The sequence below is a fragment of the Oncorhynchus tshawytscha genome, linkage group LG08 (assembly GCF_018296145.1).
Source record: "Oncorhynchus tshawytscha isolate Ot180627B linkage group LG08, Otsh_v2.0, whole genome shotgun sequence".
NCBI lineage: Eukaryota > Metazoa > Chordata > Actinopteri > Salmoniformes > Salmonidae > Oncorhynchus > Oncorhynchus tshawytscha.
This window is the reverse complement of record NC_056436.1, coordinates 50293012-50308444: the sequence shown is the minus strand read 5'-3', so window position 1 is coordinate 50308444 and position 15433 is coordinate 50293012. Positions and strand designations below refer to the sequence as shown.

Sequence of the window (15433 nt, the reverse complement as noted above, 5' to 3'; positions counted from 1 at the left end):
GATACTCTTCCTGGGGTCCACACAAAACATGAAACATGACATAATACAGAACATTAATAGACAAGAACAGGTCAAGGACAGAACTACACTAACAAGTATTGCAATGCTGGTATCGTCCGGGCCCTACTAGATGGCTGTTCCGGCTTTTTGATGACTGACGTCAGGACACACCCATCTTTTCATTCAAGGCTGTGGGATGTTCCCATCACTGTCATCAGTCAAGTTAACTAGGATACACACCTTGTTCAATAACCATATATTAATCCCATTTTTTTAATTTTTAGATTGTGGGAATTGTGAGATACTACTGCACTGTTGGAGCTAGGAACACAAGCATTTCGCTACAACCGCAATAACATCTGCTAAATATGTGTATGTGACCAATAAAATGTGATTTGATTTGATTTGAACCAGTTATACAGGTACTTTAGGAAAGCAGACCGAGACAGACTGCCAGACAGACAAATGGACAGACTGAAAAACACAGACTGCAGTCCATGGTGTCCAGAACACTACAGAATCTTCCTCTTGTTTTTTCGGTATGGACTGTCAGTTTATTAGAGTGTGTTATTAGCACGGTTGTTCTGCCGGCGTCTAAATGCCAGGGTTTACATTTCTGTGTGTGGTTTCCCCCCCGAGAGCATTTGCCTCATCGCTGCAGAGAGCGAGAGGAGACTGGCATCATGTCTGCATTTGCTCGTTCTGTACCCATCTGTGCCGCTCACCCCAAACAACACACACTGGCCTCAACGTGGCGTTTGTTTGCCATAATTACAGCTCATTTAATTTGCTGATTGTGTTGCTCCGTGCAATAGCATCCAGCTTAAGCCCGCACACAGGCACCTGTGGAAAAGCCCAGATACCACCACATTTACCTTCACACACAAAAAGAGACTCCTCTTCATCCTCACATAGTCAAACCAGCTAACAAGTCAGCCCCCCCCGCCATGCTTAGAATAAATACAACAAAACAACAATTTCCAGCTATGCTTAGCATAAGAACCAAGAAGGGCAGGGATTCTCTCCACCTCGGATTTGTGTTTTAGATAAAACATTTGAATAATATACAAGTGAGAGATGTAGCTAGGGCACAACTCCAGGGTTAGAAGGAACTGCTGGCCAATCATCTGAGGGATGAAGGCTGCAATACAAACCCAGTGAATGAATAATACATTGCACAACACCTGCTTGACTCCCTCTCCTAGTGAACCAGACCCTTATCCCACTCCTATCACTACAGGCTCCTTAAAATTCAAGGATGTCTGGCCCCTTTCGGGGACACGCCGTCAGTCTAGTGCGTGTTTGACAATAAGGCGGGCACTTGAGTGTTCTACTTTTATAGGCACCTTGTTTAAGAAGTGAGGTTTGCCTGGTGAGGGCTTTCCCAGCAGGCTAAACAGGTTTAAATTACATCATAAAACCAGTTGTACTTTCATTGTGAAGTCATTTCAAGCATGTTTTGCCCACTAGGAAAGAAGAGTTTTACTGATAATTACTCTGCCTCTCCTTCCCTAGGTACAGCAGCTAGCAGTAAAAATGGCCTAATCCATGCTTATTGTTTAGGTGCACATTTTCATATGTATATCTCTCTATCACGCACGCACGCACGCACACACACACACACACACACACACACACACACACACACACACACACTGAACTAAGGATTGCAGGGGGTTTGCTGTTTGGCAGGCTGACTATCTGCACCCTGTCACTCCTGAGGGTCCTCACATTAAAAACTCCTGACTCTTGTTCACACAACCCTGTCTCCATGGTTACCTGCCAGGAAGCTACATGGCATCTACTGTTGTCATACCTTTTCCCGATGAGCGATGACGCAGAAAATGTTCTGCGTGCCATAATAACAGGCAGAGAAATCATGATTCATTCATCCGTATGGATTTTAGTCAAAGCAGATGTCCTTTTGACTTCTGCTATTACAAATAGCACACATGAATTTGAATCAAGAGGCTGGGAAACTGACTTGTGTTTATCTTTTTGGACTTATCTTTTTTACGAGGTTGTCGGTGTTTGTCAGAATTGCGTAAGTGTGTAATCGGACCAGTCTAGTTTGGTCAGTGTCAGACTTAGAGGGCACACCTCAGCTGAAAGGAGAAATGACTGTGTTTATCTGTGTACTTGCCTTCATCATATCAATTGCTAGATTGCCTTGCCCTTCAACTCCCCACCTTGTCTAGAATCCAGTGGTCTTGTATCTTGTGTACATGGTGCTCGCTCAGGTCTTAACATGTGAAAAAGTTACAGACCAATAGCAATTTTTAAAACATAAAAAAATATGCAATTGTACACTACAGTCTGGAAAAGATCCAGAGCCTCATTTATAAACGTTGCGTAGGCACAAAAGAAGGCATGACCGGAGAATGTTTGGTCCTCCACGGACACATTGACCCATACGTACGCACATAAACTGGGGAAATTAGAACTGCGACTCCCATGGCGGAAGGGTGAAACTAGAAACGCTTTGAAATTGATACCATTATGTAAAATAAATTGAAATATTACCTCTGACGTATTATATATGAAGAGTTCCCTGGAGTGCACACAAAAAAACCACAAAAAAACCTGATTTAGGATAATAAATACAAACGGAGATATCGTTTTTTGCAAAAGAACCCCTCAAATATGTTGTACAGTTTAAATCGGATCTGTAATTATTAAACAATACTCGCATGTTATGAAATGCATTCTCATAAATAGTAAGGTGAACAGTAGGACAAATTACATTTAAACTGATTCCGTTTTCGATGCCTCAATCGGACAGATACAAGTACACAGTTTCATATATTGTTATCACGTGTTCGTTGCGCAGAACTGTCAATGTGTCAACTGTCAATGTCAATGTTTGTCTGTTACAATCAGGGTAATTACCACACCTGAAGGTGTTACGCAATTGGGTAGCTTTGACAATCAAAAGGGTGGGTATAAAAAGGCATGCAATTACAATGCGTAATGACGCACAATGGCTGCTTTGGCACTGTCTGGAGAGAGCGAATTCTCAGAGACCAGCAAGATTTACTGGCCAATGATGATGAGTGGCTTTAAGAGCCGGTTCCGATTACCAAGAGCTGTTCTCTTGGATCTCTGTGCTGTATGTAGTGGGCCCAGCTTCACAGAGAAGCACCCGCAGAAACCAAGACGTGCCTGTCCCACAACCCTCGGATTTCTGGCACCTTTCAAAGGGATTGGCTGACAGGTCAGGGATCTCTCAGCCAACCTATAGCCGCGTTATGCCAGACGTGTTAGGAGGTATAATTGGATTGACGCATCGCTACATAACGTTTCCTTACACGGTGGGTGAACAGGCAAATAAAAAAGTGCAATTTGCAGCAATGTCCTGGTGCTATTGACTGCACTCATGTTGCTATACGGGCACCGAGTGATAATCAATTTGCTTTCTTTAATCGAATGCGTTATCATTCCATTAATGTCAAAATCATATGTGATGCAGACATGGTATTGACTAATGTAGTGGCTCGGTGGCCTGGGTCAACCCATGACTCATTCATATGGAGCAACAGCAGTGTTGTGGCTGGCTTCTAGGTACGGATGAGTAATGTAGAAATTCTAAATCAATTGCAATTTTTCTCTACTGCAGTGCCTAACCAATTCACCAACTTTGCAGGCGACAGTGGATATCCTCTCCAGCGGTGGCTGCTCACCCCTTTCACCAATCCACAGAGTGCAGAGGAGAGGAACTACAACGTGCGCCAGGTACGCGCTGTTGTGGAGCGCACCATCGGGCTTCTGAAGGGCAGATGGCGCTGCCTCGATTCCTCAGGCAGAAACCTTTTGTACAAGCCCAAAATGGTCTGCGACGTTGTGAGGGCGTGTGATGTGCTACATAATGTGGAACAGCTAAGGAATGTGGCTTTACCCCCTGACACTGTTGGTTGTGTTGGCCCCAACCCCTATCCCAGGCGGTTGAACCAAATGCAGCTGCAGCACCACCGACCCCGCTGGAACACTCAACTCCGGCTCAGCTGCAGCACCACCGACCCCACTGGAACACTTAGCTCCGGTTCAGCTGCAGCACCACCGACCACTGCTGGAACACTCAGCTCCTGCTCAGCTGCAGCACCACCAACCCCTGCTGGAACACTCAGCTCCAGCTCAGCTGGAACACTCAGCTCTAGCTCAGCTGCAGCACCACCGACCCCACTGGAACACTCAGCTCCGGCTCAGCTGCAGCACCACCTACCCCGCTGGAACACTCAGCTCCGGCTCAGCTGCAGCACCACCGACCCCTGCTGGAACACTCAGCTCCTGCTCAGCTGCAGCACCACCTACCCCTGCTGGAACACTCAGCTCCGGCTCAGCTGCAGCACCACCGACCGACCCCTGCTGGAACACTCAGCTCCTGCTCAGCTGCAGCACCACCTACCCCTGCTGGAACACTCAGCTCTGGCTCAGCTGCAGCACCACCGACCCCTGCTGGAACACTCAGCTCCTGCTCAGCTGCAGCACCACCTACCCCTGCTGGAACACGACCCCACTAGCTCCTGCTCAGCTGCAGCACCACCGAGCTCCCCCTGCTGGAACACTCAGCTCCTGCTCAGCTGCAGCACCACCTACCCCTGCTGGAACACTCAGCTCCGGCTCAGCTGCAGCACCACCGACCCCTGCTGGAACACTCAGCTCCTGCTCAGCTGCAGCACCACCAACCCCTGCTGGAACACTTAGCTCCTGCTCAGCTGCAGCACCACCGACCCCGCTGGAACACTCAGCTCCGGCTCAGCTGCAGCACCACCGACCCCCACTGGAACACTCAGCTCCTGCTCAGCTCCTGCTCAGCTGCAGCACCACCGACCCCGCTGGAACACTCAGCTCCTGCTCAGCTGCAGCACCACCGACCCCACTGGAACACTCAGCTCCTGCTCAGCTGCTGCAGCACCATCAACCCCGCTGGAACACTCAGCTCCTGCTCAGCTGCAGCAGCACCAGCTGCAGCACCCCGATGGAACACTCAGCTCCAGCTCAGCTGCAGCACCACCGACCCCACTGGAACACTCAGCTCCTGCTCAGCTGCAGCACCACCGACCCCGCTGGAAACACTCAGCAGCAGCACCACCAACCCCCGGCTCAGCTGCAGCACCACCCCAACCCCGCTGGAACACTCAGCTCCTGCTCAGCTGCAGCACCACCAACCCCGCTGGAACACTCAGCTCCTGCTCAGCAGCAGCACCACCAACCCCGCTGGAACACTCAGCTCCTGCTCAGCTGCAGCACCACCAACCCCGCTGGAACACTCAGCTCCTGCTCAGCTGCAGCAGCAGCACCTGGAACACAGCCCGCTGGAACACTCCGCTCCTGCTCAGCAGCAGCACCACCAACCTGGAACACTCCGCTCCTGCTCAGCAGCAGCACCACCAACCCGCTGGAACACTCCGCTCCTGCTCAGCAGCAGCACCACCAACCCCGCTGGAACACTCCGCTCCTGCTCAGCAGCCCCGCTGGAACACTCAGCTCCTGCTCAGCAGCAGCACCACCAACCCCGCTGGAACACTCCGCTCCTGCTCAGCAGCAGCACCACCAACCCCGCTGGAACACTCCGCTCCTGCTCAGCAGCAGCACCACCAACCCCGCTGGAACACTCAGCAACTAAAAACAATAGAAAACGTCACAATTGTTTGTGTAAATAAATGTTTAAACAACTTGAATGCATTTGATTTACTCTTTTCAATCGAGGGAATACTAATTTACATACCTGGATCATCCAGTGCGTCTTGCATGTCCGTGTCCCCCCCACTCAGGAGGGATTCCCCTTTAGTACCGGCAAGTCGCTCATCAAGGGAGGTTGAGCTCCGGTGTCCTCTTTCCCCCACCCGTGGCACAAACACTTTGTCTCTGTAAGGCTATTCGCTGTTTGGCCTACACTTAAATCGGAGCATTTATTTTTTTATTTCTGAGAGGTTCCGACCTTCTGAGCCAGCAGCATTCACAGTGTCCGCCACATGCTGCCACTCTAACTTTTTGGCATTTGTAATGCCCACACTTGTGTCCACCAAACAATATATTTTCCCTCGCTTCAACCTCCCCTACAAGAACACTGGGTGCAATTTCTTTTTTTTGCCTTTCTGTTGGGATTTGCCGTCATTGTCGTCATGCAGTCAATATGGATGAATATTAATTAGGAGCGTTTCACTGACTATTCATAAGCAACTATGGGCGTTAAAAGGATGTGATAAGACGCTCGCTCACGTGTGGAAAATTTCAAGTTGATTGTGACTTATTAAGGGAAACCGGCGTGGGACGTGCGTGCGCACTGTGTTATAAGTCAGAATATGTTTGTGTGTACACAGCACTTTCTGTGAATTCTCCGCACAGTTTTATAAATGAGGCTCCTGGACTTTTTTGAACTAAATAGATTCAAGATAGATGAATATTAAAATAGTCTGCCAAGCAAGATGGGCCTAAAACATTTCAGTTCTTGAAGAACAAAATGTGGCATTCGATCAGCACTCGCATGAACAATGAGTCAGTCATCTCCGTCACTCAGTCATGAACAATGAATCAGTCATCAGTCAATAATTGCTGCAAACGAGAAAGGTTGAGGTTTTTACAATGTGTCCGTTAGCTTGGGGAAAAGTCTGGGGAAAGTCTGTAATTTTATTATCTGACATGGGCAAGCTCACTTTGTATTGGGCCTCAGTCCAACATTCTTTTCATTCACCTTTCCCAAGTTCAGAGTACACTTAGCTCTATCCACCTACCCGTTATACTGTCAAATGGATCGATCATTGTTATTTTCCTCTGGGCCCATGGGAGAGTAAAACACTCATGAATAAACAAATTTTACTAGCGTTAGCGCAATGACATGCCAGCTGTTTCCATAGACTTCCAGTCATTGAGCCAACAACCATCCATTTTAAAGCACGCCTCGGCAGAAATATACGATATAAAGTATTCATACCCCTTGACATATTCCACATTTTGTTGTGTTACAGCCTGAATTCAAAATGGATTACATTTTTTTTTCTCGTACCCATCTAGACACAATACCCCATAATGACAAAGTGAGAACATGTTTTTAGAAATGTTTGCAAATATATTGAAAATAAAATAGAGAAATTTCTCATTAACATATTGAGCTCAGGTGCATCTAATTTCCTTTTATCATCCTTGAGATCTCACTACAACTTGATTTGGGTCCACCGGTGGTCAATTCCATTGATGGACATGATTTAGAAAGTGACACGCCTGTCAATATATGGGCCCACAGTTCACAGTGCATGTCAGAGCAGAAATTATACCATGTCCAAGGAACTGTCCGTAGATCTCTGAGAGAATCGTCTTGGGTATGTCTGTATCAGCTTTGCACATCTGGATTTGGGGATTTTCTCCCATTCTTCCGAGCATATTTTTCAAACTCTGTTAAGTTAGATGGGGAGAGGCAGCAATCTTCAAGTCTTTCCACAGATTTTCAATGGGATTCAAGTCTTGGCTTCGGCTGGGCCACTCAAAGACTTTCACATTCTTGTTGTGAAGTCATCCCAGCTTGGTTTTGGATGTATTCTTGGGGTCATTGTCATGTTGGAACGTAGATCTTCACCCCCAGTCTAAGTTCTATGCACTAAAGCAGGTTCTCGTCAAAGATTTGCTAGTCTCCCAGTCCCTGCTGCTGAAAAGCATCCCTATAGCATGATGCTGCCACCACCATGCTTCACGGAAGGGATGGTGTTAGAGGGTGATGAGCTGTGCCTGGTTTTCTCCAGACATAGCACTTTGCGTTCAGGCCAACGAGTTCAATTTTTGCCTCATCAGACCACAGAATCTTTTCCTTTATGCTCTGTATTCTGCGTGACTTTTTGCAAACTCCAGGCATGCTGTCATGTGCCTTTTTTCTCAGGAGTGGCTTCCGTATGGCCACTCTCCCATGAGTCTAGATTGGGGAAGTGCTGCAGAGAATGTTGTCCTTCTGGTAGGTCCTCCCATTTCAGCCAAGGAACTCTGTAGTTCTATCAGAGTGGTCATTGGGTTCTTGGTCACCTCCATGACCAAGGTCTTTCTTGCCTGGTTGTTCAATTTGGTCGGACGCCAGCTCTAGGCTGTTTCATATTTTTTTCAATTTCCCAATGATGGAGACCACTGTGCTCTTGGGAACTTTCAACTCTCTAGAAATGTTTTATATATGATATATGCCTTATCACAATTATATCTCTGAGATCTACAAACAGTTCATTGGACTTCATGGCATAGTTTCTGCTTTGACAACTGTGGGACCTTACATAGACAGGTGTTTCTTTCTAAATCCTGTCCAAACAATTATAGTTGGCCACAGGTGGACTCCAATCAAGTTGTAGTGACAAAGGAAATTGGATGCACCTGAGCTGAAAGAGTGCCATAGCAAAGGGGTGTGAATATTTATGTAAATTAGATATTTCTGTAAATCATTTTAACATTTCTAAAAACCTGTTTTCACTTTGTCATTATGGGGTATTGTGGGTAGATGGGCGAGAGGGAAAAAAGCAATGTAATCCATTTTGAATGCAGGCTGTAACACAACAAAATGTGGAATAAGTCAAGGGGTATGAATACTTTCTCAAGGCAATGTTTATCATCATATCATCATATTTTATCATCATATTTTTTGCAGCAGTGGCAACTATTTTTTTATGAATATAGGGGAATCACTGCTGCCATTCTTCACCAAAACTGCAACTGCAGATGCTTCTTTATTTTTAAAGTGTTGTGTTTAAAAAAAAATGTACGGACAAAACATGTTACTTCAACAAAAAAGACTCAAGAGAAGGTAAGACTATCTAAATCTGAAAACTGGACCTGGGGCTAGTAACAGGCTCTTAGGCATTCAGATGGAGTGGTCAGCCCTTGGACACTCGCGTTCCGTGAAAAATGTTCTCAACAGGCTAACCACTTCATCTCATCTCTTTTCTCCCCTCAGGGGGACGATGAAGGCACGCTTCGTGTACGTCTTCATCCTGGGCATCTTCTTCACGGGCTCCAAGGACCTGCTGAGGTCCCAGGTCATCACAGCCGACGCCCGGCTGAAGAGCAGGGGATTGTGGGAAATCTACAGGTAGATAGCCTACACGGCAAGTAGCCTACAGAATAGAGAGGCAGGCTAGCAATCGGCAGGTGGCAATTTTGAATCCTGTTCAGATATTTGTCTGATATTCATGTACATTGTTTTATTCAAACTTTATTGAACCACGCAAGTCAGTTTAGAATAAATCATTGTTCTTATTTACTCATATTACATAGTTATTGGACAATAAATACATCTTCTTACAGTGGTGTGGTTCTGTTGGTGGCCCTGTTGTTCCGGGCACACAACCTGCCGGTGCTATGCTGCTGCCTGCTGGTCCAGTCCCTGATGGCCCAGTTCATCTGGAAGAAGCTCCACTACGACGCTGCCCAGACCACCATCATGCACTACTGGTTCGGACAGGCCTTCTTCTACTTCCAGGTAACGGGCGGTTAGATTATATAGTATTCATTGTGGAGTATGTTACTTGTAACCTGGCTATGCCTACACCTGGCTATGACTTTTTAAGAAGGAGTTTGTAGCCTTGGCTTGTGCGAGCCATAAAGGCTCATACAGTGTTTTTCACTAGCGCCGGCTGTCGACTATACAACCTATTACAGACTCATTTTCAGCCTGGTACCTTTTCCACTTAAATTAACTAGGCTACTTTTCAATTCGCTAGTCAGAAAACAGTCTGCCGAGCCCGGCCCCGCTAGAATGAACGATATGCATCTTCTGGCTATCTATTGATAGGAAAGGCGCCTGTCAGTCACAAAGTGAGCGACGACAGGGAAACGCTGCTGTTTTGACAGTCTGCTGTCTGTCCCGCCTCTCGGTGCCTGGGTCTGTGTGTTGTGTGCGCTATGGTTGCCGTCACATTTCTTTACACAGAGGGAGAGAGTGTGAATTTGTACATCCTAATGTAACGTTAGTGAATTTGCACGTCCCATATAATGTGGTAATAATTTGTCAAAATCCACTTAGCCTATTGTTTTCTTGCACTTTAATTTATGTTCTTTTGCGTGCAGGGTCTGACATTAACTATGGCCCGCTGGCCCGAGGCCAATGGAAAATTTGTCGGTCGGGCTAGTGGATCTCCTCTGTCGGGCCAGTAACTTTTCAGCACATTTTTGCATTCCAGTTCAACATTTACCTGCTCTGTCACAGTCTACCATTGAAAACCATTGAAGACTACACACGTAAATGCCATGCTATTTGTATTTGAGCAATATGATCGGCCCATTATTCATGCATAACCACGCTCCTGCGTGTCACAACTTCTCGAGTAACTTGAGCAGTACACGAGTTGATGTCTTCACACAGCGAACGGCGAGTTGTCCAGCGCAAAAAGAAGCACCCATCAATCTACTCGCTGCGCTTATTTATTTAGATTCACAAAAGGAAACCTTCAATAGGGAACACACTAGCAATATGCTGGCTACTGTTGATAGAAAGCTGCAAAAAGACACCTAGCATTCCTCTTGGCTAGCCTACTGTAGCCATGTCGATATCTAGTGGTGGAGAGTCGACTCCAAAATAATATATTATTTGACTCCTTTCCTGTCAACTCCCAAGATTCAATATTTTTGCAACGGAGGAGAATGAGTATTTGCCGTTGGCTACTTCCAAGAACACAAACTCTTGCATCTTTCACAGCAAAGAAAGAGCGATCTAGTGAGGGAGAGAGTGTGTAGGTGCACAGCCAGGCATACCAGGCAGACATTCAGAACCGTGCATCGGTAATAAAAGCTGTGTCTCGCAATGTCTCAAGTTCACTAAAGTAGGGGCTATCAATGAGTAGGCTATTCTACACACAATCGACCAAAGACTGAACGGACACTCACATCTTTTATAGCAAATAGAATGAGCAGGCGAGGCAGTGAGGGAGAGAGTAGAGGGGCAGGCAGACAGACAGTTGGAACAGTTTCGAATAGGCCCCTGCAGCCCCATGCGCCCGTCATCTCGCACCGATGTCAAATGACCTACTACATGGGTAGTAGGTGAGTCAAACAGACAATATACTTGTCATGTATCTAATTAGCCTATTTCTCAGCGGGCGCCGGTGGCAGCCTACCTCAGCATCCTAACTGGTTATGAAGTTTTAAAAAGTTATGTGAATCAGGTCAGACTCGGAGGGAGAGCGAGTTGGTCAACAAAAAGCAAGGCCAAGTGTTGCACAAAAAAACGCAGCAAAAAAAGCTTGATCTGATCAAGATCGTGCAAAATTACCGAAGATCACATCAGCAAAGCTACCACCTCTTCCTCAACAGACGAAACACCATCGCATTTGGAAGCTAGCCAACTGACCTGCACATACCTTACTGCCCAGGCCCGGTAATGACAGTGGCCTTGCTCCTCCTCCTCCTTCCTCTTTTTGAGAATAGTGACAGTTCCTCTAGTGAGAGTGCCGGCCCTCCTCATCCTCCTCTCCCAGACCCAACAGCACTCATGAGAGCGACGTTTATGTTTATTCAGAAAAATTATATTGGTTAATTCATTTTATAATCTATAACGTTTGAATTTCCCAATTGAATTACTGAACAAGTAAATACACTGAACAAACATGTAAAGTGTTGGTCCCATGTTTTATGAGCTGAAACGAAATGTTATTCCTTTTCATGGTTTTGAGTGCGAGTACTTTTTGAACTCTACAGATATTTTCTCACCCACGCATCGGCCGCCTTTCATTCTAGCCTGAGCACAAACCCTCATATTGGCTTTCTACTGAAATAAAAGATCCAAGAAATGTTCCATACGCACAAAAAGCTTATTTCTCTAAAATGCTGTTCACAAATTTATTTATATCCCTGTTAGTGAGCATTTCTCCTTTGCCAAGATAATTCATCCACCTGACAGGTATGGCTTATAAAGAAGCTGATTTAACAGCATGATCCTTATACAAGTGCACCTTTTGCTGAAGACAATAACAGGCCACTCTAAAATGTGCAGTTTTGTCACACAACTCAATAACACAGATGTCTGAAGTTTTGAACGAGCATGCAATTGGTATGCTGACTGCAGAAATGTCCACCAGAGCTGTTGACTGAGAATGTAATGTTCATTTCTCTACCATAAGCCGCCTCCGTCATTTTAGAGAATTTGGCAGTACATCTAACCGGCCTCACAACCACAGAACACGTGTACCCATGCCAACCAAAGACCTCCACATCCGTCTTTTTCACCTACGTGATCGTCTGAGACCAGCCCACCCGGACAGCTGATGAAACTGAGTTTGCACAACCGAGGAATTTCTGCACAAATTGTCAGAAACCGTTTCAGGGAAGCGCATCTGCATGCTCGTAGTCCTCACCAGAGTCTTGATCTGACTGCTGTTTGGCATTGTAACCAACTTCAGTGGGTAAATGCTCTCCTTCGATGGCCACTGGCACTTTGGAGAAGTTTGCTCTTCATGGATGAATCGTAGTTTCAACTGTACCGGTCAGATGTCAGACAGTGTGTATGTCATGATGTGGGCGAGGGGTTTGCTGGTATAGGCAGGCATAAGCTATGGAGAACGAACACAATTGCATTTTATCTATGGCAATTTGAATGCGCAGAGATACCGTTATGTGATCCTGAGGCCCGTTGTCATGCCATTCATCCGCTGCCATCACCTCATGTTTCAGCATGATAATGCCATGCGCTATGTCACAAGGATCTGTACACAAATCCTGGAAGCTGAAAATGTCCTAGTTCTTCCATGGCCTGCATACTCACCAGATATGTCAACCATTGAACATGGTTGGGATGCTCTGGGTCGATGTGTATGACAGCGTTTTAGTTCCCGCCAATATCCAGCAAATTCTTACAGCCATTGAAGAGGAGTGGGACAACATTCCACAGGCCACAATCAACTGATTAACTCCATGTGAAGAAGATGTGTCGAAGCTGCATGAGGCAAATGGTGGTCACATCAAATACTAACTGGTTTTCTGATCCACGCCTCGACCTTTTTAAAAAAAGGTATCTGATGTGATCAAAGTAAAAATAGCCTACATGAAAGTAAGGGAGAGTAAACATTATTGTTTCTAGTTTTGGTTAGTTACAATTGAAGTGTCCTGGCATCCGTTCAAAAGATCAGGTCGATCAGACCACGCTGCTGAAATGAGAGGATCGCATTAAAAATGTCGCAAAGGCATGCCCGCTTATGATTAAACAGCTTCATGTCAAATTGAATGTCCATTCGTCTCACGTGGACGTCTTGTCACATTTTCATCAACTAAAATGAAAACGTATTTGTTACAGTTATCGTTTTTTTTCATGGCATCTTGTTATCGTTACTTGTTTTCGCAAGGAAAAATAAGATGTTGACACATTTTTGGCTTGTCTCAATAAAACTATAACCTAGTCCTACTGTAGGCCGAGTTGAACAGCCCAATGTCCTGAGACTCCGATTGTAGCCAGTCCATGGTCAGCAGCGTACCACCCTGCATCCCACTGCTGGCTTGCTTCTGAAGCTAAACGGGGTTGGTCCTGGTTGGTCCCTGGATGGGAGACCAGATGCTGCTGGAAGTGGTGTTGGAGGGCCAGTAGGAGGCACCCTTTCATCTGGTCTAAAAAATACCCAAGGGCAGTAATTGGGGACATTGCTTCATGTAGGATGCTGTCTTTCAGATGGGATGTTAAACGGGTGTCCTGACTCTCTGTGGTCACTAAAGAGCCCATGGCACTTATGGTAAGAGTAGGGGTGTTAACCCTGGTGTCCTGGCTAAATTCCCAATCTGGCCCTCATACCATCACGGCCACCTAATCATCCCCAGCTTACAATTGGCTCATTCATTCGCCCCCCCCCCCTGTAACTATTCCCCACATCGTTGCTGTAAATGAGAATGTTTTCTCAGACAACTTACCTGGTAAAATAAGGGTTAAATTACAAAATAAATTAAAATGGTGTGGAACTTTTGAACATTGCCTTCAGAAAGTAATCACACCCCTTAACTTTTTACATTTGTTTTTTTGTGTTACAAGGATTAAAATGGATTTATTGGCATAGTTTTGTCAACAATCTACACCAAATACTCTGTAATGTAAAAGTGGAAGAAAAATTCTAACATACTGTATGTCAGAAAAATATATATTAAAATAAAACACTAATATGTCTTGGTTACATAAGTATTCAACCCCCTGAGCCAATACATGTTAGAATCACATTTGACAGCGATTACAGCTGTGAGTCTTTCTGGGTAAGTCTCTAAGAGCTTTGCACACCTGGATGGTACAATATTTTTTGATCATTGCAAGATGGTGATGTTCAAGACGATTTTAGTTAAAAACTGTAACTAGGCCACTCAGGAACATTCAATGTCGTCTTGGTAAGCAACTCCAGTGTATATTTGGCCTGAACCTGAATCAGGTTTACCTCTAGGATGTTGCCTGTGCTTAGCTCTATTCTGTTTCTTTTTTTTATCCAGAAAACTACCCCAGTTCTTAACGGTTACATGCATACCCATAACATGATGCAGCCACCACTATACTTGAAAATATGGAGAGTGGTACTCGTTAATGTGTTGTGTTGGATTTGCCCCAAACATAACACTTTGTATTCAGGATGTGAAGTTACTTTAGTGCCTTGTTGCAAACAAGATGCATGTTTTTAAATATTTGTATTCTGTACAGGTTTCCTTCTTTTCACTCTGTCGTTTAGGTAATTGTTGTCAAGTAACTACAATGTTGTTGATCCAGCCTCAGTTTTCTCCGATCACAGCCATTAAACTGTAACTGTTTTAAAATCACCATTGGCCTCATGGTGGAATCCCCGAGTGGTTTCTTTCCTCTCCAGCAACTGAGTTAGGAAGGACACATGTATCTTTGTAGTGACTGGGTGTATTGATACACTATCCAAAGTGTAACTAATAACTTCATCATGCTTAAAGGGATATTCGATGTCTTCTTTTTACATTTTTACCCATTTATCAATAGGTGCGCAACTTTGCGATGCATTGGAAAGCCTCCCTGGTCTTTTCGGTTGAGTCTTTGTTTGAAATTCACTGCTCGACTGAGGGACCTTACAGATAATTGTATGTGCGGGCTACAGAGATGAAGTAGTCATTCAAAAACCATGCATTTCTTTTGCAAAGTGAGTCCATGCAACTTATTTACTCCTGAACTTGCCATAAAACAAAAGTAAACGTTGTGATTACTCTCGAAGACACTGTACATGATCCACTCATATGGTGTTGGGTTTGTCCGTTGGAGGGTGGCGTTGCCCTGGCACACACAGGTCCTTTCACACACACACACACACACACCCAGGCGAGAGAGAGGGGAGCTAGTGGCCTTCATCAGCCAGTGAATTAATTCAGCTCCCGCTGCAGTCGCCGAGAGCTCTTCCATCACATCTATGTCACTCCTGAGCCCTCGTCAGGAAATGGAAAGGGGAATGAGACTGAGCCAAAGAGAGTGGGGAGGAGGAGAGATGAGGTGGAGGGG

General features: G+C 45.5%; 1 protein-coding gene across 2 annotated transcripts in view; it reads left to right on the top strand.

Moving 5' to 3' along the window:
* LOC112256359 (GPI ethanolamine phosphate transferase 2) overlaps positions 1 to 15433 on the top strand; it is a 122404-nt gene that overhangs the window by 89449 nt on the left and 17522 nt on the right. Inside the window, exons 11-12 of one of the 2 annotated variants that reach the window (XM_024429558.1) lie at positions 8921 to 9055; positions 9271 to 9445. In XM_024429558.1, the coding sequence (XP_024285326.1) occupies positions 8921 to 9055; positions 9271 to 9445 (310 nt within the window). Of the gene's footprint in view, positions 1 to 3643; positions 4225 to 8920; positions 9056 to 9270; positions 9446 to 15433 lie in introns of those variants that run through there. The other variant, XM_024429560.2, reaches the window with a different exon arrangement.